This window comes from Orcinus orca, chromosome 1 (genome assembly GCF_937001465.1).
Source record: "Orcinus orca chromosome 1, mOrcOrc1.1, whole genome shotgun sequence".
NCBI lineage: Eukaryota > Metazoa > Chordata > Mammalia > Artiodactyla > Delphinidae > Orcinus > Orcinus orca.
The window spans coordinates 136808229-136834882 of NC_064559.1; the positions used below are offsets into that span (position 1 = coordinate 136808229).

Below are 26654 nucleotides of genomic sequence, written 5' to 3' on the forward strand. Positions count from 1 at the left end.
TCCAGTGCCTTCAAAGAGCTGTGTTTTATATTTTTTCCAGAGTTATTACCGTTATCAGCAAGAAGATTAGTTTGATATGAGCAACTCTGCCATTGATTTATCACATTGTTTTAAATAAATGATATAGTTAGGGACCAACTCTTCCAAAATAATTACATTATAGCAGAAGGCAAAGCCTAAAGCAAATAAAATAATTTTGGGTAGGCTTTTTAGTACTAACATGCAGGTGCAAACATACTTTTGGAGCAGTCAGCATTGCACACATAAACAGCAATCTGCTCAGTGAATTCATCTCCTAAAAATCATCTCTCTCCCACTGAGATTTAACTTTCTTTTACCGTCCATAAAAAGAATAGGGTAAAAATGGAAGGGATATTGTCCTCAATTTTCAGAACAAATTTCTATATACTGATAACAACCACCATCCTGGCATGTGAAGATAATAATAATACTTGCCTGTGTCACTTTCAATCCCTAGACTTCTCTTTCCTCTACCAGATAACTGAGCATCTGTCTCATATTTTTTCCTCCTCTTGCAATCTTGGATCAAATCTTCAGTGACGTCACTATTCATGTGGTATTCCACTAGTGACCAGTGCTTCACAGTTCCTCATTCTCTTTGACCCAACTCTTGTCTATTTCTATTCCTTATCATTTGTTCAGGATCAATGTCACCTCCTTTCCAGTGGCTCTGTTCTATTGACGATTTCTGGGGTCTCGAAATCAGTTATCTTCCCACATTTACCACATATTTCTTGTTGTCTAATGCTTCAGTCCCTCACAATCACTGAAGCTTGTTTACCCTATTCACTTGATGAGATCACCCTTTCAACTCTGCTATAATATATTTTAGTTTATCACTTTAACATCCTTAATCTCAGTCTTACCTCTTCCAATTTACTGATTTCTGGACTTAAAGCCATTTGTTCATTTCTATACTGACAAAATTGGAGGAAAAGAAAAGAAAAAGCCCTGTTCCTTCAGCCTAGACCTGTTCTCCTGCTTATTAACCTTGAAGATTTAAATATTTCTAGGCATAATCCCTGGCATCTTTCCACACCTTCTTAAATAGACAGAAGTGAAGGAGCATTATGACAACCTGACTCTACTCCTATATACTCTGCCTTTAGCCAGCACAACGCTTTAGATTACTCCGTTAATTCTCCATGTTCCTGTCTATAAAATGAGGAAAACATCTGAAGACTTAAAGCCCACCACACCCCATCTCAGTATTTTACCAGCCCATTGAAGCTACAGAGAAGCAGATCCCACGCTACCAGGCTCAGTGGCAATAGAGGGAGGAGGGACTGACTGCTAAGTGGGGACTTGAAGTTCCAATCTGTGAAAATTTAGGCACTACCAGACTCAGCATGTTACAGGCCAGACCTGGGATGTAGTATGAACAGCAAGGAGGCAGCCTAGGTAGAGGTATTTGCTGGTCATTTTACTCCCCAGCACTGCTCTGAGTCTCTTCCTCAAGGTTTCATGCCCTCTTTTCATTCTTGTTCCAACTCCCCACAATTCCCTCCCCACCCCCCAAAACTTAATCTAATTGTCATTCTTAGTTGGTCCTAGTTATAAAGCAGTTCTATTCCACATTGTTGTTTGTATTTACCCAATAAAGTTTTAAGTTCTGTAATATGCAAAGCATGTGATTTTATTGCTCAGTAATCTTTAAAAAAATAAGAGCAAAATTAAATAAAAGATAATTTTTATTTCCTTGTGACATGTGCTTGCATCTCTGTAGTCACCCTCCACCCCTGTAGGTTAATACCTGTAGGTAAATCACCCTTTGTGGGAAAAGGATTCCTGGAATCTTATTTAAACAAAAAAAACAGAATCAGTTAAAAATTTCCAAAGGTCAGTCTCTCCCTGTGACCTCTTCTTTGTTTGAAATTGAATAAAATTATATAGCGTATGGATTGATATGTGTTAAAATAAGCTCAGAACTATGTCTTTCATTATTTACCTAAAGTCTTATGAGAACTATAACCATTTTCCTTGAATACCACCCAAGGCAAATAACTTGGAGAGCTGCTTTGATAAGAGTAGAAAGTTATAAACAATAAATTCAATAGGCCTCTGTTATAAAACCAGTGTCAGGGGACAAGGATAATACCTACATTTTAAGGTTAACTCTTATAGTGAACCAACATCTCTTTGAGCATTATCAGTGGGATCTATCTGTAGTATAGTTAACCAAATGGAAAGAGGTAAAGAACTTTACAATAGGCACTTCATATGTAAAATACAGGTTGATCTTTAGTCATCAACAAGCAACCTGTTCTGAACAGATAAAGGGGAATTAAAAATTAATCATACAACTAAACAATTGCTTCACATAGATAGTTATACTATATCATTCAGGCCTAACATCCTTTTCTCTACGTGGGTTACTTTTTGTCTTCAATAAGACAAGCTTTTATTGACTCTGATTCAATTTTGCCATTACCTTTGCCTTTAAACACATTACCTTAGAGAATAACTTTTATTTTTTTGTCCATAGCCAAAGCTTAAAGGTTTTCTAATTCCCTTCTGCCTCCATTAGTGTTATAAAAGATTTTTTTGTCTATTACCGTGTAAAAATCTGATCCATACTACACAAAAACTCAAAGCATTTTTAATAATCTGATGTTAATTTGACTTTATTGGCTTGTTTTTGTAAAGTGCAAAAGCCATGGGTCTTATATTTAAGAAGGAAAGTACTCTGCACATTTGTTCATAATAATTTTGTTTCATTCTCTTTCTTGTCTGCTCTCGTTTTCCTGTTTAAAACACAGTGTGTTACAACTATGATGAGGCAAATGATTCCTATAAAACCCATTGCTGTCAAAACTCCTTTCAACATAAAATCATCTCTGGCAAATACAGGAGCAGAATTTGGGGGAATCAACAGAGATGCCTGAGCAACATTAGATACAGCAGACTTTAAGGAGTTCCTATCTACTGCTCGTATTGCCACATAAATTCTGAGACTTTTTTGTATCTCTCCATCAGGTTGATGTTCAAGTCCATTTGTGAAAAGCTCTGATGAGAATGTAAATATCTCCTTGGTACCAGCTTGCTGAGGATTTAACTTTGATGTATTCACTAAAATGGCATTGTTAAAGTCATCTTGAATATTCTGTAGACTTTTACTCACTCTTATTTCATAGCTGTTGGCTGAAATTAAAAAATACAAATGGGAAGTTAAGTGATTTTGAGTAAGCTTTCTAGTTTATTAGAAATGGCTTAATGACAATAGCAACAAAAAAGTCAAAATACCTATGAATAAACAAAGCAAGAAATATGAATGTGAACAAAACTTTAAGACACTACATAAGAACTCATACTAAAACCTGAATAAGAGGAAAATTTTATTATGTTTTTGAATACCAAGATTCAACACAATAAAGATGTTATTTTTCCCTAAGTTATTTTGTAAATTTTACATGGTTTTATTAAAAGTGCCTCTAGTTTCTATTTTAACAAACTTATTGTAAAGTTTAAATAGAAAATAAATAAGCAAGATTAGCCATATAAGGTTAAAAAATAACAAATTTTTAGTGGAAGGACTGACTTTATCAGATGTAAAAACACTGTAATGCTTCAGTAACTGAAAAACTGCAGTACTGGTGCATGAATAGATTCATGTATAAAAGTAGACCAAAATACATTTAGGAATTTAGTATATGATAGAGGTAGAACCCAAATTAATAGGGGAAAGTAAAAATTTCTTGATAATGGTGTTATGACAATTGGGTAAAAAGCTGGAAAAAATAGGATCCATACTGCAAACCTTTATTCTTCAGGATAAACTCCAAAGTAAATAAAAAGTTTGATGTAAAAAAAACCTATTAATTAGTAGGAAACAATGAATGAATTTCTTTATAAACTTGAAGTGGAAAAGGACCCTCTAATTAAGACTCAAAATTCACAAGCCATAAACATAAAAATCCATAAATTTATATACATAAAATGAAAATTTTCTACATGGGAAAAATCTCCTAAGCAAAATATAAACATATATGTTAAGTGACAAAAATATTTGTAACTTAAGTCAAAGATAAAGTTTAGTTCTGGTAATGGTTGAGTGGTTTCTATTGGACTAACTCACCAGCAGGTAACAAGTATAAACTCTGAAGAAAGAAAGGGGAATAAAAACAAACTGGAGCCAGAGGAGTTACAACTCATAAAAGAAGAGAACCAGGCTGTGACTGACTCATGTTTATACAGTTTTTCCTCCGAGGGCACTTTCCACTTCAGTACAGATAGCTGGAACTGATACAGAAAGCCACTATCTTCTTGGTTTTAAAAATCAGATGACTGAGTGTGAGATTGCCGAGTGGCTGAAAATTGAGGGAGCCAGAGAGGGATGAGCCCCAACTCTGTGTATTAACTTCTCTCAAATCATTGGAAGACCTCTGAATTGTACATGTGTGGGTGAAAATTCAAGGACTCAAGGGGAAAACAACAGCTAGACAGCTGAAAAATGGAGCAGAGTTTTATGCCAGTGCCCACCACAGGGGAGATATAGAGTTTGGAGTGTGAGTCTTGCCACATCAGAGGAGCTTGGTAAATATCTTGAGATGTCCATTAAAACACTAGAAAAGCTGTGCCTTAGGAAAAAAGATTGTGTCCCAGAATTAAGGGATATGCCCTAGGATTAAGAGCAAAACTGAAATAGACAAACCCTAGACAAAAGTAAAACAAAGCCTCCTCAAATTCCACGTGATCCAAGGTAACTACTAGAAAATTTCAAAACTCTTCAGGGGAATATAACAAAGTCCAGAGTCTATAATTCACTACCACATGTCCAATATACAATAAAAAGTTACTAGACATGTGAAGAAACAGAAAATGTGATATATAGTCAAGAAAAATGTCAGCAAATTAAAACAGTCACAAATGACTGAGATTTGAAATTAATAGACAAGGACCTTAAAATAACCATGATGAGTATGTTAATGGTCTACACACAAGACAAGCTGGATATAGTGAATGAAGAGATGGAAAGTTTGAGGAGAGATATGGAAACTTTAAAAAGGAAGCAAACAGAAATCCTAGAATTGAAAAAAATGCAATGAAAAAATTCATTTGAGAGGATTAATATCAGATTGGACACAATGGAAGAAAGAATTTGTAACCTTGAAGACACATCCATTAAAATCATCCAAACAGGAACTTCCTTGGTGGCTCAGTGGTTAAGAATCTACCTGCCAATTCTGGGGACACGGGTTCGAGCCCTTGTCTGGGAATTTCCCACATGCTGCAGAGCAAATGGGCCCATGCGCCACAACTACTGAGCCTGCACTCTAGAGCCCGTGAGCCACAGCTACTGAAGCCCACATGCCACAACTACTGAAGCCCGTGTACCTGGAGCCTGTGCTCTGCAATAAGAGAGGCCACCACAATGAGAAGCCCGCGCACCACAATGAAGAGTAGCCCCCGCTTGCTGCAACTAGAGAAAGCCTGCGCACAGCAACGACGACCCAATGCAGCCAAAAATAAATTAATTAATTAATTAATTTTTTGAAAATTAAAAAAAATCATCCAAACTGAAGGGCTAAAAAATAGTTAGAAAAATTGAACAGAATCTCAGTGACCCTTAAGATCCACTGATATATCCACTTAGTGTGTGTGTATGATGATATGATATGATATACTATACTATACTGTACTATAATATTATATAATATAAATATTACCCAGGAAGAAAAGAAGAATAAAACTAGAGCAGACATTTTTTGAAGATGTATCAGCTGAAAATATTCTAAATTTGATTAAAAGAACACTCCACAGACTCAAAGAGTTCAGTGATCCCCAACAGAATAAGCATCAGAAAAGCACACTGAGTCACATCATGGTCAATCTGCTAAACACCAAAGATAAAGAAAAATAATTTAAAGCAGCCAGAAGGGAAAAAAGACACTTTATACTCAGAAAAACAACAGTAAGAATGATAGCTAACTTATGAGAAAAAAATTGGGGCCAGAGGACAATGAAATGATATATTTAAAGTGCTGAAAGAAACACTTGTTGCCCTAGAATGCTACATCTAGTGAAACTGTGTTTTAAAAATTAAGGGACATGTTTCAGAAAAATTAATATTGAGAGAATTGTTACTCAAAGACCTCAACTACAAAGGAAATGATGCTAGATAAAAATTCTGATCTCCAGGAAGAAAAGAAGAGGACTAGATATGGTAACTATACTATACAAGTAACTAAAAAGGATAATTCTTTTCCTCTTTAAAATTTCTTTAAAAGGCAAGTTTCTTTGTCTTGGGCAAAGATTGATTGTTTAAAACAAAAGCCATAACAATGCAATGTGGGGCTTATAACAAATGTAGAGGTAAAATATATGACAGCAAGACCACAAAGGATGGTAAATGGAATTATACTTTTGAAAGATTCTCACATTATATGTGAAGTGGTATAACATTAATTCAAAGCAGATTGTGATAAATTAAGAAAAATGCATGTTACAGAACTGCAAAATTTGGAGTAGATGAGGGCAGAATTTTGTTTTGATTTTCCTTATACTGTTTTGAACCTTTAAAATTATGGCAAAATATGTATAACATAAATTTACCATTTTTTAAAGTGTATAGTTCAGCAGTGTTAAATACATTCATATTGTTGTGCTGCTGTGAGCTTTCAAACTGTATTAATGTATTATCAACTCAAAAACAAAATTATTGGTAACAAATAATTGCTAGATGCAAAAAGAAAGCCACCTGTAGTACTAACCCACTCTAATAATATCATAAATCGTATCTAAAATGGCTAAAAATAGATTCAACAATGAACGGAGCAGCTCCAAAGGAGGATTTTGTTCTCAGGAATAAAAACCATGAGACATCCTGAGTTTTAATTAAACAATGAAAATATTCTAGTGACTAGGTTTTGAGAATTTTCCAAATCTATAATAAGTTTTAATAATGAGACTGTTTCTATTCCTGAGTAGTAATTAGAGTAAAGCACCCTTAAAGAAGGTTGTCAAAACAAAATAACCTTCATATTCAAATTTATCAATAAGCCAATTTCCTCTGAGTGAACCCACTTGAGTTGCTTTATACTGTGGTTCAAATACGATGGGACAGATATGGATGAGAAGCTAGGCTGACCATCTGCTCTACACTCACAATGGAACATGTCCATTGTTCCTATGTCCCTTGTTCTCTATGGAGGAAGCCCTCCCCACGGGGCTCTCCCTGAGTCGTCTCCTGGATAATGAAACAATATTCCATAAGCCTTAGCATTTACAAAGATTTTCTACATACATAATTCTCCCTTTGTGAAGTTGACCATCCCATTTTAAAATAAAAGAGACTGGGACTCAGGAGGTTAAATGGGATGTCCATGGTCAAGTTAGGAAGCTGTAGTGCGGGAAATGAACTCATTTCTTCTAACTCCAAATGTCATATACTTCCTACTGTGAACAACTATTAAAAATGATGCAGAACAACTGTGTAACTACAAAGACTCCAAACTAATTCAGCTCATACATTCATGAAAGGTTTCCTTCCATTTACAATAGTTGTGGTCTTCCCCTTCTCCCTGTGAAAAAGAAAATGGGCTGGTTCTGCATCTTTGACCTCTTAGCTATATCTCTAGTTTTGACCTCTACCTCTATACTCCCAGTATATTTCAGCCATGAAAGTAGCTCTAAGGACATGGGCAAGACACTTAACCTCTCAGGGCCATTCCCTTACATTTAAAACAAGGGAGTCAGACTAGTGTATCTTTAAGACCCCTTCAGGCTCCAAAATGTTATAAATGCTGATATTTACTGAGCACTTAGTATGGACCAGACACTGTTTTAATCCCTCTCTGTGCCTTTTCTCATTCAATTCTCTCAACAACCCTCTGAGATGGGTACTCTCACTATCTGCTTTTGCAGATTAGAAACCAGAAGTTTAGAGAAATTAAGTAACTTGCCTAAGTTACACAGATAAAACGTGGTCTGTCTGATTCCAGAGCTTAATACCCTAACACTATGCTCTACAGCCTTCTATTAGGCTACACTGTCTCCTATTTTCCAATAATTGCTACTTTTCCAGTTACCAAGGTTTACACTTTCCTTAGCATCTTTATCAATAAATTTCTAGTACGGAAAGCCCTGGGCTTGGATTGAGGACATGCAGAGGGAATCAAAGACTTGACCCCATCTTTACCAGTGGGAACAGTTCCCACTTCCTCTCTTCATTTGAAATCCAAACCATCCCCTAAGGATTATTATAGATTTCTCCTACATTGAGCCTTCTTCCATCCAATAAGCATAACTGAGGGTTGGGGGTGGGGGAAATGGGAAAAAATTGCTGTCATTGAACAGCTTTTTCAGAAGCAGCAAATTTTCAACAATTTGTAAGGATAATATGTTCAATGACAGTTGTATAACAAGATGAAAAGATATCAGAGGAAACAGTGTGAAAGTCAGGCTGTTAGACACGTAGGGAAGCTACTGAGTGCAAGGAAGGAGGCCCAAGATTGGTGCTTTTTGTGGTCTGTCACTACTCCAAAGGCTCTGCCCAGGCCCCTGGCATTAGAAACTGGCCTTTGCTCTGCTTCCACCCACTCTACAACCTTTTAATACCTGTAGCTCCCAAGGTCTGAATTATACAAATGGCACTGTGTAATACACAAAATAGTTTTTTGACCATTTTATGCCTTTTCTCTCTTAGCCTAGGATTATAAGTTCTTGGAGTGTGATACCATCTTAAATTACTTTTATATAATGTTTACCACTGTGCTGGGCACATAATAGTTCCTTAGTAAATAATATATTTTCACTTTAATTTCTGGAGAAAACACAAAGGAAATTAACTTTATAGCAGAAATACAGATTATGCCTGGTACTCAGTTTTAAAAGTTATTTTACCCACACTCTTAATGAAAACCTAAGGAAATAACCCATTTCCATAATGCCTTGTCTAAATACATTCCCAAACATAATAATGATCTGGTAATATTTTGCTTATTCCATGTACTTTGTCATCTTTTACAATATATTGTATATGGTGAAGAGCTGGTACTGGATATACATTGATATGCTTGTGCATATATGAGATGTTCATTTATTGCTAATAAGGTTTTTAAGAATAGTCAAATTTTTCATAATTGTAAAGCCAGAGACATACCCTTATTGTTTCTAACTCTGGCCATAGAGGAGAGTATAACACCTTCCTAGACAACGATTTGTAAAAAAAAGAGGTGATGAAAGCACATGTTTATGAGTTAAACAGACACCTACTTGCTAGTTGGTATACTCATAGCTAATTGGTCAATTTTGCCATTGCTGGGTCATCAAGTCAATTATGACTGAGTGATGTCAGCAACTTAATACACATCCAGCCATTCCCTGCCTCCCAATCTTTTGTCACTTGAGGTTTCACATTATAACAAGCTTGATCTGCTTCAGTCATACTGCTTATCAGGGCCATTTATGTGAAGGTATGAAATCCTCTCTTCCCTTCTAAAACCCTTTGTAATACCAATTCTAAACTAAAGTCCCATTTGGCTGTATTTCTTCCTTTCAAGCCATTCATAACCACTGATACTGCACATTCACTTTCTTTCTACTCTTCATTCAGTGGTGTAGTTGAAACCACCAGAGCTCTTGAAAAAAACAGTTCCCAGTAGTAATGGGAGTCTGAGCTTGTGTTTGTCTCTTTTAACACACAACTGTGCTTCTGAGGCAGTGAGGAAAGAGGAAAAATACTGGGTGGCACCATGCTTACTTTTACATAAAGATGGGAATGAGTATTGGTGGCTCCTTACTTCAAATAAGAAGCTAGAGAACTCTCTAGCAGTGCAAACCAGGAGCCCAGAAAACTTACTGGGCCCACTTTCTCTTCCATTTTTTATTTTATATGTCATCTCAGTTCATCTTTACAATACTTTATGAAATAGATAGTTTTAGTCCTATTTTCCACATATGCAACTGAGGGTAATAGAGTTTAAGCAACCTGCCAAAGATTAAACAGCTGGACTTATAGCCAGAGTGGGAACTACTTTTTTTCTAAAGTTAAGTTACAGCTGTTTCCATTATACAAGTGATATGCCCATCCCACAGTTTCAATCGTTTCACATCTTCAAACTTTAAATTAGGAAAATCCTTAATTTAGAATGAAAAAGGTTTCACTTCCTTCCTATCTGGCAAGAAGAGACATTGTGATAACAGAATTTCAAGACAAAACTACAATATTGACTGTTTCTCAGCAGTGCATAATTATTTGTAACTAAGATGTCTTCTGGAGAGAGTAGTAAACAGAATTATAAGCCAGAAAAAGATGATCCAAGTTGAAAGCAAGACTGGGAAAGGCCCAAGGTGGTCACTGTTATTGACCAATATTGATGAATTAGCTCTCAATAGAGAAGGTTGGTTCCTACAGAAATCTCAATCAGACGCATCAGATTAAAGTGTAATCAATGATAATCATGTTCTGGTAATGGCAAAGATGTTGGAAAGGTTATTCTTTTAGAAAACTTTTTCTGTTGAGTTGCTGTGGGGATCAAGAGATGAGGTAGGTGGAAGCCTGAAGGCTGGCATAAAAGCATTAGAAAAAGGAAAGTAGCGAAGGAACTCATCAATGCCCAAGCAAGGGTTAGAAAGCTTCAAATCAGGGAACTGGTCCCAGCCTCCCTAACAAAAATGATGACCAGAAGTAGGAGAGGACAAGGCACCAAGTATTTCATGACTTATGGGAATTATTCCCTTAAACTTGACTTGTAAGCCTTTGAATAAACACCATCTAATCTTCAGAAAACTAATCACCTTCAGTATTTGAAAGTCCATGCTCTGTAAAGCAGAACCCATTGCTTCTGACTAGACCACTGTTACGTGTGGTATTTATGTTTCCAACAAAGTTTTCTGTATTAGTGTCAGTCAGTTTACCAGGGCCTCGTCAATCCTGGGGGAGCTGATACATTCTCTTCCTAGACTCCAGGATACAGGGCCTTATCAGCAACTCAAAGCTTTCCATGCAATCCTCTACAGCTTTGTCATCTGTAAGCCCCCAAAGCTATTTTTTACCCAACTAACCCCTGACATAGTTATTGGAAATGCCACCTTGTAGAAAAATAGGTAATGAAAGCAAGAAACCTACCCTGGCCCTGATCAAAGTCTTCTCCAGGTGCTGTCCAAGATAAAGTCACCTCTTCTTCTGATTTTACAGCTTCCAGGTCAATAATTTTGCATGGCGGAAACACATCAGGATGTGGGTCAGCTGGAACACCCAGCACAAAGAAAGAACCCCCTGAGCTTATTCGGCTAAAGCCCCACTTTTGCTCTTCCTCTCTCCTGCCCACCGATTTTCTTGGGGCATTCATCTGAATATTACCTGTGACACCAAAGAAAGAATAGCCAAAACAACAAGTTACCATCTCCTGAATAGCTTGTTTTTGCAGATTAGTGAGAGACATTTTAAGACTTTTTTTCCCTTTGCTACATCTTTAGAATAACAGTTTGTTTATTCAACAATTCATTCATCCATTCATTCATTCAATAAATATTTTTAGGGCATATGCTATGCCAGCAATCACAGACAAAACAGTATTGCTCATGGAATTTACAGTCATATTTATAAACATATATTTATAAATTGTAATAAATGTAAGAAGGAAAAAAGGAAGGGTACTATGAAAGGAAATAACACAGTAATATAATTTAGAGTGGTATCAAGGGAGTAATATTTAACAATTTCCTAAAGGATGAATAGAAGTCAGCCAGATAAACAGCGGAGGTTAAGAATATCTCCGGCAGAGGGAAGAGGTTGTGTAAAAACTTCTGAAGTGTGGAGAAGAGCTTTGCAAATTAGAAAAATTTAATTAAAGCAAGGAGGAGAATAGTTTGAGATGAGACAGGAGAGAGAAGTTCAAGTAGGACCTCGTGGGCCATTGTAGTGGTTTTAGAGTTTAATCTTAAACATGCTGTGGGGAAGCAGGGCAGTGATATGATCACATTTGCTCTCTGACAGGTCACTCTGGCTGCTGTCAGTGGAGAATGGATTTTAGCACAGGAAGCAATGAGGCCACTGCAACAGTCCAGATAGGAGAAGATGGTAGCTTGGGTTGGGTGATAGCAGTGGAGAGGAGGCTAGTAGGCATTTCGAGATGCATTTTGGAGAGAAAATCAGCAAAAGCTGTTGTTGGATTTGAATATGGAATGATGAAGAAGGGAAAGTTGGTGGACAAAAAGAATAGCTCCCAGGTTCCTAAAATGAGCAAATGGGAAGAGAAACAGGCTATGGGGAGGAGACTAGCTATTTAAGTTACAAGGTTTGTGATTCCTGTAAAACGTCTAATTGACGATGTCAAGGAGCCAGTTAGATATGGATTTTAAGCTCAAAGAAGAGGTTTTAGCTAGATTTAATCATTTTGAACCTATGAATTAGGAAGTTATAGGCTTATAGATGTTATTAAAGCCATATAGGTTAATAAGATTACCTAATAAGAATTTCAGCTATAAAAATAAAAAGTATTTACTAAGTGCTTGCTATGTGTCAGGCACTTTTTAAAGTACCTTATATTATCAACTATTTAATTTTTCAGCAATGCTATGAGGAGAGTACAATTATTGCCCCATTTTTACAGATGATGAAACTGAAGCACACAGAGGCTAAGTAACTTGCCCAAAGTCACACAGCTAGTAAATGGAGGAACTAGGTTTCAAACCCAGGTAACGTGGCTCCAGATAGAAGAGTGAGAAGAGAAGGTTAAGACTAAGCTTTGATAACTGCCAACACTTAGAGGCTTGGTAGAAAAAGAGAAGCTGGAAAAAGGGCCTGAGAATAAAAATTCCAGAGAATAAGAGGTAAGCAGGAGAGTGTGGTATCATAGAAACCAGGAAATGGCAAAGGAGAAATCAATCAGCTGTGTCAGGTACTGCTGAGTCAGGTAAAATGAGGACTGAAATGCATCCTTTGGATATAAGAGCAGGTAGTCATTGGTGACTAAGGCCAGAGCAATTCCAGTGGAGTGATGTGGGTGGAGGTCTGCTTGCAGTGAGCAGAGTAGTAAACTGGAGGTGAGAAGGTACAGTCGGCAGATTTAGATTTAATTTCAAAGAACTGGATGACAGGGAGTAGACAGGTGGACAGTAGCTTAAAGGGGAACCACCAAAATTTTTTTTAATATGGGAAGTAATAAATCATGCTTGAATGCTCTTCAGAGGACATGCAAGGGAGAGCTCTCAAGGACCCTTGATAGGCAGGCTGGGTGGAATCCACAGCAGATCCAACAGAGGCACTAGGGAGGAGAGGAAGGAAGTAGATGCTGCTGTGCCCGGAGATTTGGTGGTGTGAAAACAGAGCAGCTCACATTTTTCAATGCAGTGTACTCTCAAGGTCATCACCTGAAAATGAGCTGATAAATGAATGTTATGTGAGGTAGGCATGCCTAGGGAAATCTAAAGTTTTCTTTCTGTGCTATCAAGGGCCTATGTGATGTACACAGATAAAAGCAGAGTTGAATATGACTTTTCTATTCTCAGTGTACACTTGATGTTGATATTTGCATCCTTTAAATTCATGGCTTTAAAAAAGATACTAGACCCGTCAGTAGCCTGCAAGCTCCTTGATAGGAATCAAGTCTTATTCTACCTGGTATCCCAAGTTCTTAGGACTAAGCCTGTCACCTAGGAGGCCTTCAAAAATGTTCGATGTATAAATGAAAGAGGGAATATCTACTTAGAAATGAAGTATTACATCTAGATACAAAATCATATCTTTGTAGTAAAACTATGTTACCTTGCAAATTGATTTATATTGGTTTTGAAATAATCCAAATTATTTTAAATATAGGTGAGAGTAAATTGTGTTCAAGGCAACACTAAAAATATCAGGAGATGCAAATCCACTATAGCATCTTTATTGTTTTCTACTGAAAAGTACATATAGTACAAAAATATAGAATCATGGTATGGTCCAAATGATTAGTTATAGCTGCTAAAATACATGAAAAGTATTCATAAAGATTCTGCAGTTTTTCAAATAAGAATGATTAGAAACATTTTTTGAGATTATATTTAAAGACTACAGCATTTTTCTGTTTGTTATACTTTAACCACTGCTTCCCATCAGGAACTATTATAATAATGGTGTTTAAAAAATATGTGTATCTTCTATGTATTCGGCACTTTTATCTTGAAGGAAGACAGAACATCTTCAGGAAGCCCTCAGTTTCCTGTAATATCCACACTCATATTTTTTCAGGAACTCATTTCCTGTGTGGATTGTTTGGGCTATTTGCTTCCTTCTTTAAACTGCTAACAACTTTTTGCCTCTTCCTCTTTCCTCTGTAGAGGAAGTACAGGAGCTATACAGGAGAAAATTCAATAAATCTCTTTGCCTGGTAGTAATTCTGATGAAACAGTCACAAGAAAGTGGTCAAAATAATGACTAAAACGAGGGTAGGAGAAATCTGTGGGAATTACCTACTGCCTTCCTGTTATCTACTATCATGAATCACTGAGGATTAAAGAGTTAATCAACAAATTATGCATTGACTTATATAAAAGAGTTTTGAAATTCACCTCTCTCTCTGATACATACACACACACACTCATCAGAAATATACACATTAAATGATGTTATTCAAATAACAGTGCTAATGATTCTTACCGTTTGTTATGTAACCTGGTACGTACATAGCATGACTTCCTGGAATAGAGTGGGCTAGGGCACTTATGCTGGGAGAATGATTGACATGCACTTTCAAGCTATATCTACCATTTACAGCAAAGGAGAAAAAATACCTCGAGTAAATTCCATCATTTTTTATAACATCAGCACCTGTTAATATAAAAAAAACTCAATGTCAATACTTATCACAGTTGATTATTAATATTTAATTAAATCATTAAAAATAAGATTTATTCCCCTTGTTCTTCTAATTTTAGCATATGCTGTTATGCTCATAGCTACTTTTGATATTATCAGGTGATTAAAATTCCAACGGCTCCATAATTTCTCCTTGTGATTCCTTAACCTCTGAAAAATTATTTTCTAAAGGTGAATGAGTTGTACCTGCTTCAGTGCTAATAAAGCATTTAATAATCACCTTTAGCGCTCTCCTTCCTATCACTGAAAATAATACTAGGTTTTCATAGAAACCAAGCACATTCTTAAGCTTATATATAGTCACACACCCTTTTGAGATAAAAGCTGCTCTGCTCCCAGTGAATAAATATATATGTACATATACATACTTTCATGCAATTTCAAGGGGTTTATGAACACCCTGAAGCCCTGATGAAAAAAAAAAAAAAACTTTGGTAGTTGATATAATAGTGTGAAATTAATTTCCTCATTAGAGGATACGTGGGTTGTTCTAGATTCGAAGGTGCTCATTGACTTGGAGTTTGACAGGCTTTGGTTCTGTCCACTTCGGGAGGATGTGCCTTGCTTCAGGAGGCATTCTAAAATCTTGCCCAGTGCTAGACTTCTTTCCTTTTGCATTGGTCCTCAGAGAGTCATTCAGTTCCAAACCAAGCCCATGACTGAATGGCAGCAAGGCCTAGATTCCAGGGCAGCCATGGGAGGTGCAGCTTAGCCCAAGTGCAGATCACATTCACTGTTCAAGTGCAAGTGGCCACATGGGCCAAGCAGCTTGTCCTATTCTACGGTCAATTCACTTCTCACACCTCACACCCAGCCCTGTTCTCTAGCATTTCATCATTACTGAAGTGCTCTAGAATCCTCACTAGAGAGGCAGGTCTGCTCCTTCACATGAGAAAAATAGGAGTATATTTTATTAAAATAAAAAACGCTAAGCACCTTATGATCACAGTAGTTTTAGAAACCTTTTTTATCTACTGGAAAGAAATCAGATCTTGATATTTAGTGATTTAATGATTAATAAGGTCTATCTTTGTTGAGAAATGATAAAGAAAAATCTCTTCCTGCCACGGTTACCACTGCCACCTCTTTTAATCATTGAGTCAGAAAGAAATGGGAAAGAACACTGGCTTGGGTGTCAGGGGACTTGTTTTAAGGTCTGGATCTGCCACAGTAGCTGTGAAACAATCCCTCTGAGCCTCAGTTTTCTCATCTATAAAATGGGGATAACATCTCACAGGGTGGTTGTGATGATTATTTGAGAGTGTGCATGAGAAAGTATATTTAAAATTATAAAGCATTTTATATTGTTCATTAATTTTATTAGCAGATAAGTACTATTTCCATTATAAACATAAGTATTAGACAACTATGTGCATGTGTGTTAAGTACAGGGGAAAAATCTAAATTTACACTTCAGTGTTTAAACAACCTTTTCATTGTTTCTTTCATCAGGGTATAAATTTTGACATCAAACAAACAGAATGGTTCCAGGGAATAAATATAAAAGCCTATTGAGGTGCTCTTTCCTAAGACAGCAGGATCTGTTCCCAGGCCAGCCCACAGGCTGGGGCTAGGGAGGAACATTCTGCAAAGTGTATTTTTGGACTATATACAAAAAGTGAAAGGTGTGGCCAGGAATAAGCAATCAGAGTCTGAGAAGTTTGTTTGGATCCATTCCAGTAGGCAAAATAAGAGGACTTGTCTAGTATCCTCTGAGGTGGCCTTGAACTAAAATCCTTTAAATGAACTTTTGTTTCATAAATGTCATACAAGATTGCCATGGCAAGATACTAATGGGTTGCCAAACATAAGACTCATTTTTTTTTAACTTTTAATTGGTTTATTATTATAATTGCTTATACTTAATTGGTATATACATTTATTTCTTTAATCTATTTATTATTCTCTACAAACAACGCATTGCCTCATAGCCTACACGTAGGGCAGACCACATTAAAGCACCTCAGAACAAAATTCTGCCTGAAGTTATGGGCTCAGGAGAATCACAGCAAAATAACCTACAGAGATTTTTCACATAAATTGTCTTGTTTTAAACAAACATAAGACTCTTAAAATATTTTTATCTTTGAAACAACAAAGAGAAGGAATATGATTTTACTGGTAGATCAAACATTGGGGCTGCCAACATAAACTTTGAGGTCTATTGTCATTCTGAGAATTTAGTTTAGGAAAAGAACAGAAGAGAAAAGATAAAACAATAAAGGAGTTTGTTTTTAAAAGTTAAAACAAGTTAGTCAGAAAGAGTCCAAGTGCTGCTCGTTGCCCAGATTGATGCTGTGGTGTCTGTGAGGTATGATGATGAAGTTCTGAACTCTCTCTGTGCAGAATGAGTGCTTTGAAGTAGGGTTTTGTTTTGTTTGACTTTGTTTTCCCAGTGGTGGGGAAATCTCTATCCTGATTCCACTAAGCTTGCTGGCCTGGTCTTCTTGTTAGCAAATAACACATGTAAAAGGCCATGGCTCTGCTCTCTCATCAACCCAGCTACTTGGCTAAAGAACAGTCTATGGTCAACTCAATTTCCAATTTTCTCTTTAACAGCCGGGCAAAAGAAGAAGAAATGGATTAACTGTCATTGCATCTCCCTTTTGGGGTTTTCATTTGCTATTTTAATTGTCCAATATGATTATTTCAGTGAATAGGAAAACTGGTGAATCCTAAAGGAATGTGGGCATGCCTGTTCCCAAGTGGCCTTACTAAGTGTGGTCAGTGTCACTGGACAAGTGGAAGCCAAGACCTAGGTGTCGGGCGACTTCCTCCCTCCATTCTGCTCACACACAGTCACTCTGAGGAGCCTCAAGGAGACTCTCTTTTCCCAAGTTCACATTTGTTTTCCCTGTGCAGGTAGAGACCTGTAGCTACTTAGTATGTCAGTGAGTCCATGAGAATTTGAGATTCTCATAAGATTGGGTGAGAAAAATAATTGAATTGGAAGAATTTTAAAGATAAACTTAATATTGATACTGCAGCATCAGAACAGCTCTTAAGAACATGAAAAATTACATGATATTCCTTGTTACCTGCTCCATCATCAAAAAGTTTCAGCGTAACAGGATCTGCAGTCTCTGACTCAATTGTAGCAGTTACAGTGGCATTGAGAATGGGATAAAACCCCTTTCTCACAATTGCATAAATTGTCACAGGATGGGGAAAATGGGTGCTGTCTCTTTCCACAAAGGCTTCCACAGTGGCAGGGGGCACGGCTGAGCGGGAGGCACCAGAGGTCACTGTCACTTTCAAGGCTTGAGGAGAATGATGGGTATTGTTCAGTGTGTAAGTCCATAGCCCAGGCTGCAAAACAAAGACTTCGTTTGTCAAGTGTGAAGAAAAAAATCAACCCTCATTTTAAAGTGTAAACTTAACCTCGTAGGGTTTTTTGCTCTTGTTTTGTTGATATTGCATTTTCTAAAATACTACAAAAGAATATCAGGAAGAGTAATGTTGGTTAAGAGATAACTAAATTCAGTATTTACATGGCTTTCACTGTACAACCCACTTTCATTGTTAGGTAACTCTTTAGGGAATTAGACCCTGAATTTATTTTTGGGGAAGGACACATCTTGATTCACATTTTTAGAGGATAACAATGTGTCCAGCTTCAAAGTACTTGGCAAATATTAATCTGAGCCCCTTCACCCTACAGGAGGTTCAACGTTTTCATTCCTTTTATATAATGGAGAAAATTACAGCAAATTAAGTGGACAATTATGATTTATGTGGATAACCTGGAATAAAAGGCAACAGTATCCTTCCTGCCCTCCACTTCCTTTAATGCTCCCATGCCCAGAAATCTCAAGCGACAAAATCCACATACACGGGCTTCCCTGGTGGCGCAATGGTTGGTAGTCTGCCTGCCAATGCAGGGGACGCGGGTTCGTGCCCCCGTCTGGGAGGATCCCGCGTGCCGCGGAGCAGCTGGGCCCGTGAGCCATGGCCGCTGAGCCTGCGTGTCCGGAGCGTGTGCTCCGCAACGGGAGAGGCCACAACAGTGAGAGGCCCGCGTACCGCAAAAAAAAATTAAAAAAAATAATAGAACGAAAAAAAAAACCCCACATACACTATTAGGGACCAAGAAAAGGAACACTATTTTTAATAGATCAGGATTGCACAATGTCTATGTTGAGTAATTTATAGAAGTATTGCTGAATGCCGTTCTCCTTATCTGTCTGGGCTGCCTGGCGGAAACCTGGAAACAAATGTCTGAAAGAAAAAAGCTTAAACTACAGTGTAGCAGAAATTTGTTCTTTTGATAAAATTGTACATAAGTATTCCTTTTTTCCTAATTCCTGCTGCTGCTCCTTCTTAAATCGTGGAAGTAGCAGGAGGAACACAATCAAGCAGGATGAAGAAGAGAGAAATCAGTGGGTTAAGGTTTGACTCTGGAAAGTTAAGATGCCACACCCTATCCAGTCTTCTTCTTGGGATTCATGTGGTTTGCCATTTTCCAGTGAAGTCACAATTCAAGCATCAAGATTATCTATCTATCTGGGTTTTTCCTGCTTGGTTTTGTTTTGTTTTTTGTAATCATAACATTAGTAACAGACACGTGGCGGAAACCTCCACACGAAAACTCCTCTGTGGGTGTAAGAAGTGTTTTGATACGGGGCACCTAATCCAGACAAAGAGGTCAGGCAAAAGCAGCAAGAAGTAGGTAAAGTGTTCCTGGTCCTTGTGCACAGGTGTGAAAGGAACATGATGCGTTTGGAGAAAAGTTAAGTAGGGGCAGAGCACAGGGTGTTTGGGAGTAGGGTTAGGAGATAAGTTTGGGGTTGGGGAGTAAGAGGTACAAACTAGGGTGTAAGATAGGCTTAAGGATGTATTGTACAACATGGGGAATGTAGCCAATCTTTTGTAAAAACTATAAATGGAAAGTAACCTTTAAAAATTATATAAAAATAAAGTTTTCTAAATTAAAAAATAATTTTTAAAAAGAGTTAAGTTTGGGCAGAAGCCAGAACGTGAAGGGCTTAGTATATACTAATAACCACATGGATTTTATCCTGAGACCCTCAAAGAGTTTTGAGTAGGAGACATGTTTGATCAGATTTGTGCTTCAGAAGGATCACTCTGATAAAGGTGTTTGGAGAGAAGGATGCTAGACCAGAGGAAGGAAGGCCAAGCAGAGGCTATCAACAGTGATCCGGGGTGGGGGGGTGGGGGAGGGCCAACAGACCTGAAGAGGGATTGCATTCAGGCAATGCACAGCCTTCCTGCATGCTGTTTCTTCTGTCCAGAATGTTATTCATACATCTGGCCCCTTAGGCCTCCACATTTCCATTTTGATGTCTTCACTTACAGGAAGCATTCTTCCCCCACTGCCTGCACATGCCCCCTGTGTGCTCTGAGTACCCTGTTCTTATTCTTATTATGGCACTTTATTGTAAAGCACCTAGAACAAGACCCTGCACATAGTAGGTGCTCAAAAACATATATATTCCATGTATTTATATTATAAATTCTAAGCAGAGGGTTTTTTCTAAGTATTCGATACAGATTTTGTAAAGAAGGAAGTAAGCAAAAAGAAATTATTTGTACTACATAAATACTAATTTCCACTGTTGAAGTGAGAAGCCTTTGGTGTCCATTATTTAAAGTTTTGAACATACCTTAGTAGTTCCTCTTAAATTTTGAACATTCAAAAAATCCCTCATAAATTTAAAGTAAAATTTTGATATATTCGAATAGGATTTCCTTTACACAATGCATTTAATTCTGTGATCCATCTGAAAGTCACGTAGTTGACTAAACGTTGTCATTACGAACAAGCTTACAATACCTACCTTAGCAGTTCCTGGAATCCAGAGGCGAGCAGTCCGAAAAGCTAGATTGGTGGTAAAATCATCTGTGTAGTATTTTCTTCCATTAGGATCAAATAATACAATCTCAGGGGGACCACTGTTCTGCCATGTGACTAGAAAGGTAGTGTCATTGCCCACACTGTGATCCACAGTCACAGTGTTTTTCAGTTGATGGTGACGTTTAACATATCCACCTATACTTTCAAGCTGTTCGAGAGAATATACATGTGAAAGTTTCTAGCATATGCATAATCATTCCATTTTTCCTTTATTTTTATGACAAATAAAAATGAATTGGCAAAAATAAAAAAACTATTTAACTTGGACATGTCCCATATTTACATAAATTATTTTTCATGTAAAAATACTTTGCTTAAGCAAAGTGTTATAAGTACAGTAGATATAAAATATTTTGTTATAGCTAGTACATGTCACTTCATTAATCTTTATCAAGAGGTTTTAGCTGTTCTCATACTTCTCTCTTATCCAAATCAACATTAGCCTCGGAGCAGCAATTAAAACAAGCTTTTTTTTTTTGACTTTTTTTGTGAATGTGCTCTAATTAATTTGTGTATAATCTGTCCAGATACCTTTATGTATTTTAATAAGAAATCAGACATTGGGTTTCAGCGGGGTTTAGTACATTTAAAAAAATCATTTAGTCATGATTTAAGCAGTGTGCACTTAAATAAGCTGTATGTGCACTTTGTGTGTGCGTGTGTGTGTGTGTGTGTAACATGCACCAAGTGCATACAGATGCTGGGCACTGTGCTAAATGCTTTACATGTATTATCTAACCCAATCCTTATGAAAACCCTCTGAGATAAGTGCTATTCTTACCCACATTTCCCAGATGAAATGACAGGCTTAGGGAAGTAAGCTGTCCAAGGTCACACAGCAAGGAGGTGAAACAGGCATAGAGCCCAGGCTGGCTGACACCAGAACCCCTGCGTTTAATTGCTGTGTATTCACAAAGAATACCAGTCTATAAATAACTTTGAAAAATCATATTTATTAAATAAAGACATTAGCAACACTGTAAAATTGCTCAGACTTGTAAAGAATGTAAAATTCTGTTGGTGGATGACAGCAAAGACATTGCGGATTATTTGTTCAACTCAATTGAACAAGTGTCCGTGGACTGCTAATTACTGTGCCACGTTCCATGCCGGGCTCTGAGCTGTTGAAGGGGGTTAGATGTAGTTTCTGCCCACAGTCTAGAGGGGCTAATGACATGCAAATAACTGGGGAGAGGTGGCCAACTCTGGGAACCAATTTGAGTCATATGAATAATGTTTTGCTAAATTTGTTTTACTTTTTTAAACATTTCTTTTTATTTCATATTATTAAAGAGAAAATCAAGGGTAGAAAGATTATTCAGAAGAGCCAATGGTAGTCTAATCTAAAATATACATTATCACTTAAAATTCACCTTTTCCTACTTCTAATGACAGAATTGTGGTTATTGCCTTTACTCTGTGCATATAATCTTCATGTTAAATATTTTCTAAGAATAATTTACTGATTTCATTGCTCCCATCAAGCCATTAACTTGGCAGGTTCACTTACCATCTGTGAGGAAACAGCAGGTGAAATTTTATTCAAAACATTATTCAGTTATATTCAAAATATCTTTAAAGTACTTTGAAAGAAAAATAAATTGGCCCTTTGAAAAAAATGACTTGATTAAAGGAAGATTTTGTGAGCAAAATCAAATAAATTGTGGTAGTTGGAGAGATCTTTAGGAATTTCTAGAATTGAACGAAATAGTTGATACTTTTTATATGAGGGAGGAGCTTCAAGGAAGTTTTTAAAGAAGCAAAGTAAAATGGATTCTGATTGATGGCAAGTTTGAACTAAAACTAAAGCCACTGATTCTTATTTTAATTCTGGACCTTACCTCTACCCCATGTCCCACCCCCAACCCCATTTTGAGCCACAAGGAAGGAGCAAACTCTGCTATAGACCTTGAAAAGCTGAAGTAGCAATTACAGAAAATGACTCCTAGGGCTGAGAAGTAGACATCAGGTAAAGATGAAGCCTGGTTCTGGTGATGTCAAGAAGCTCACTAAAAGCCTTCTTTTAATGTAACAAGGACTGTTACATATTCAAATAAGATTAATGAGACAGCACAATTCATCTATTTTACTTGCTCCCTGTCCCCTCTCCCCTATCTGTAAATATAATATTGAGGAAATTCTGACCTGAATATGTTGTTGAAAAATGTCTCCGGTTCCAGAGGAAATTCTACTGAAAGCATCAAGCATGCTATTGGAGTTGGATTTATCTGGAACAAAGAACTTTAAACCTCCTGAAATACACAATTGGGATGTTAGCTATTAAAATGTATAAAGTAAAACAAAAGATAAAGTGATAGACCTTTTCTAACAAACTTCCTTTGCTTAAGAGGGTGAGTTTGGGGAAAGCAGGAGCTGTGCTTGACTTGCTTTGCACAGCATCCTATACGACCACATGGTGAGCAGGCACCCCAAGGCAGTGGTTTTGTTTGTTCTATTCACAGCTGTAATTGTAGGGTCTAGAGCTCTACCCAGTATGTGATAAAAACTCAATAAATATTTATTGAAAATAAATATTTATTGAAATCAATAAATATTTAATTAAGGTAATTCTTAGACAATCTAGGTTAATTTCTACCCATTTATATTGCTATATATTTACATTTACATTCTGAAAACATTATTTTCAAACATAATTCAATAAAACCTAGCTTTCAGTTTTCAAGTTAGCATATGCATTTTTTATTCAATGTGAGGAATATAAGATAAAATTATTCTGTGCCTCATTTAGAACAAAAAAAGATATGTGTGTAATATTGCACGTCTCCTTATCATAGAAGTTAGTGCATTTAAACATACTTTTAGCTCCATGATTATACATGCTCAGGCTGGTTTAACAAAGAAGTAATAATAATATTTTCATTAGGTGTATATAATTGGCACTTTCTAAGGAAAGTATAAAAAAGCAAATTTTTGACAGAATTTAGCAATGACTTTGTTTTGTGTTTTTTCTTAAGAAAACTGTTCATAGTTTTTTCAATTAAGCCATGTATTCTGTTGACATAATCTGAGTTTCATGGTGGTTCTTTGAATATTCAAGTTGAAAGGAAATGCTCTAAAACATGTTGCTAGAAATTTACCTACCTGTAAGATGTGATAATTCCTCCAGGTTTTTGACTGCAGATGAACCCAGGGCAATGGTATGAATAGTCGAACCACTGCTGAGCACAGTGAGGAAGCAGTTGGTGACATGCTCATCATCTCCACTGGTCACTAGTATCATCACAGAGCCGAAGGCTTTTCCATTCAGTTTTTCAACCATCTGAACACAGGGTATCATTCATTTGGAAGGAAATGTGATTCAGATTGCCTTATTGAGCAGGAGAATTCACTCTCATTCCAAATTCCCCACCAGAGGGGCATATTCCTCTTCCAGGTCCTTTCTAACTTCCCACACTCTCCATGCCCATCTCCACTCAGTCCTCACCTCACCCCATCACAGCACTTGTCACCCTACATGCCATTGCCTGCTTACTCATGGATAGGACTTCTTCCTGTTCAAATCACTATGAGATACCCCTAGTTTAGAATAGTGTCTATCATAGAGGATGTGGGAGAACATTATTATGTGAGATCCTTGCTTCTGAGATCCAATAAGTGGCCAATAAAAGGACCTTGAGCAGTGTTTCTCAACCTTGGCTATACACTGGAATTGGATGAGAACTTTAAAATTTTTTAATGAACAGCTCACACCCAAGATCAATTAAATCAGAATCTCTGGGGGTGAGATGCAGGCATTGGAATTTTTGAATCCCCAGCTGATTTCAATGCGCAGCCAATGTTGAGAAACTCTTGGCTGTAGAAAGTAACAGTTGCAATTGTGTTCTGCCTGCTACCAGATGTTTAACACATGGCTGTATCCTCAGTGTTGAATCCACACTCATGCTGATTTAGGTGAACTCCGTTATTCTTGAAACATACCTCTGACCTTAACTGATATTCATATGCTTGAGGTCTAGAATGACTATAGGCAGGAGGCCAGACTTGCTGATTTTGATTGGAAAACCCAAGGGTAACAACAGCCACAGATGGAACAGTCCCAGACGGATAGGGACAGTGTTAGAAATTTTTCTGATGATGCTGAAGTCCCCCAGCCTATAATTGAATAACTGTGTTCAATTATTTACTCATTCCTTCAAGAAATTTTTCTTAAGCAAATATTACATGCCCTTTACTAGGCACAGGGGATTCAGTGGTGAGAAAGTCGTGGTCCCTGACCTTAAAGATAATCCATCATTACTTTCCTATACTTGAGACTCATGACCATATTGTAACAGATTGCCCCAAATCAGAAGCAACCTCAGATACAAAGTGAGGGAAAGGAAAGTGATGGTGAGGCTTGGGGTGCTCTACTGTACCTCAAATCCCTTCTTCAGCCCTGAGCAGATGCTGGTTTCTGCTTCAGCTGACACAGTGCTAGGCAGATAGGAAACCAGCAACTTTCGGTCATCATCATTGTTAATTTGGTGCAGCTGGGCTCTGATTGTCCCTTTGCTATTAAAACTAGCAATGCCCACAAAGGTATGAATTTCAACAATCTGCATCAAGTAAAATTCTGCTGCTTGTTGCAGTTGAAGGAATCTGTCAGCCTATGTTGCAGAAAAGAAAAAAGAAAGGTAACAGCATTTGGTTGGTAGACAAAAGTATAACTAAGTAACTCAATTAGCAAATATCTCTGCTAATTCTTTAGAGATGTCAGACTCTGATTTTTTGAGTTGTAAAGATTGACACTATGCTAGAATATTGTTTGATTAAATGCAGGCTCAAAAATGAATGCTTTTCGGCGGGGTGGGGGTTGGTTTGGAACTCTGCCCCTAAGAAGCTGTTCATGATTTACCATTCCATAAGAACACATACATCCACTATTTCTCTCCTACCTGATTCAAAGATCTGTAGAACCAATAGAGACTTGGTTTGTAATTGCTTCTTTTAAAATTCATCCTGGGTAAGAGGAAACATTGCAAAGATCTTATGGTAGAGAGGAACAGCAGTCAGGCATCTATCCTGGCACTACTCTCTGTTATCATGTTTATCTTAGGCTGGGCATTCCATCTGTAAAGTGAGGGTAATAATAATCTTTCTTACTTGCTAAAATAGAATTACCATGAGGATCAACTGAGATATGTATATGACAATAGTTACACCTTGAATAAATATAAAGTAATGTTAGTGACCACATTTGGGCAGGTGATACTAGTGATGAATTCATTAGGGTCATTTGTTTTGAAGGCTGTGGGAGCAGGAAGCTGAGCTTCAATGACCACCTGTTCAGTGATGATTGTGGTCTCTATCTCCAACCTAGACATCTCCCTTAACATCTGGACCTGCATTTCACACTGCTTAGGAAACACCACCAATTTAACCTCTCACAGGTATCTCAAACTCTATACACTTTGAATTCATTGCCCCCCTTCCCAAATATTGTTTCTCTTACAATATTGAGAGGTAAATTGGTAGAGTGGATAAAACAAGGACTTTGAATCCTGCCTTCAACTTTTACTAGTAATGTGACCATAGAGAAATTACTTATCTCTTTTAGCTTCAGTTTTCTCATCTGCAAAATGGGTACATAGTAAGTACTTAGTAAATACTAAGTATTGCTAACAACATGGTCATGACCTCTACTCCTAACTAGTGAAGCCAGAAACCTGGAACTCTCTTTTATTACTCCTGTGTTACCAGCCTCCATATCCTTGAACAGGTCATATCAATACGTCTTAAATTTCTCTCAAATTCATACCATCATTCATTTCATCATTCGTTTTCATCTTATCTGTCATTTTTCTAGGCCAAGCCACTGTTAGTTATATCCATACCAATTGATGTACTTCCCCTGAAAAAAATTCTATTAATTTTGCCTCTCAGCCACCTGCATACACTATTCTCTTCACTGGAATGCCTCCCCTCACCTCATCCAACTGGCAAATATCTACTTATGCT

General features: G+C 37.2%; 1 protein-coding gene across 2 annotated transcripts in view; it reads right to left on the reverse strand.

Annotated features, from left to right (window-relative positions):
- Positions 1–2629: 2629 nt before the first annotated feature.
- The window catches only part of CLCA2 (chloride channel accessory 2), a 37491-nt gene continuing 13466 nt past the window's right edge, over positions 2630–26654 (reverse strand). For both annotated transcript variants that reach the window (XM_033432045.2, XM_004262983.3), the window contains 8 exons: positions 25073–25303; positions 23799–23976; positions 22842–22948; positions 20620–20844; positions 17860–18130; positions 14603–14773; positions 11090–11323; positions 2630–3162 (listed from right to left, as the gene is read on the reverse strand). In XM_033432045.2, coding sequence (XP_033287936.1) covers positions 2720–3162; positions 11090–11323; positions 14603–14773; positions 17860–18130; positions 20620–20844; positions 22842–22948; positions 23799–23976; positions 25073–25303 — 1860 coding nt within the window. In that variant the 3' untranslated portion in view covers positions 2630–2719. The remainder of the gene's footprint in view (positions 3163–11089; positions 11324–14602; positions 14774–17859; positions 18131–20619; positions 20845–22841; positions 22949–23798; positions 23977–25072; positions 25304–26654) is intronic.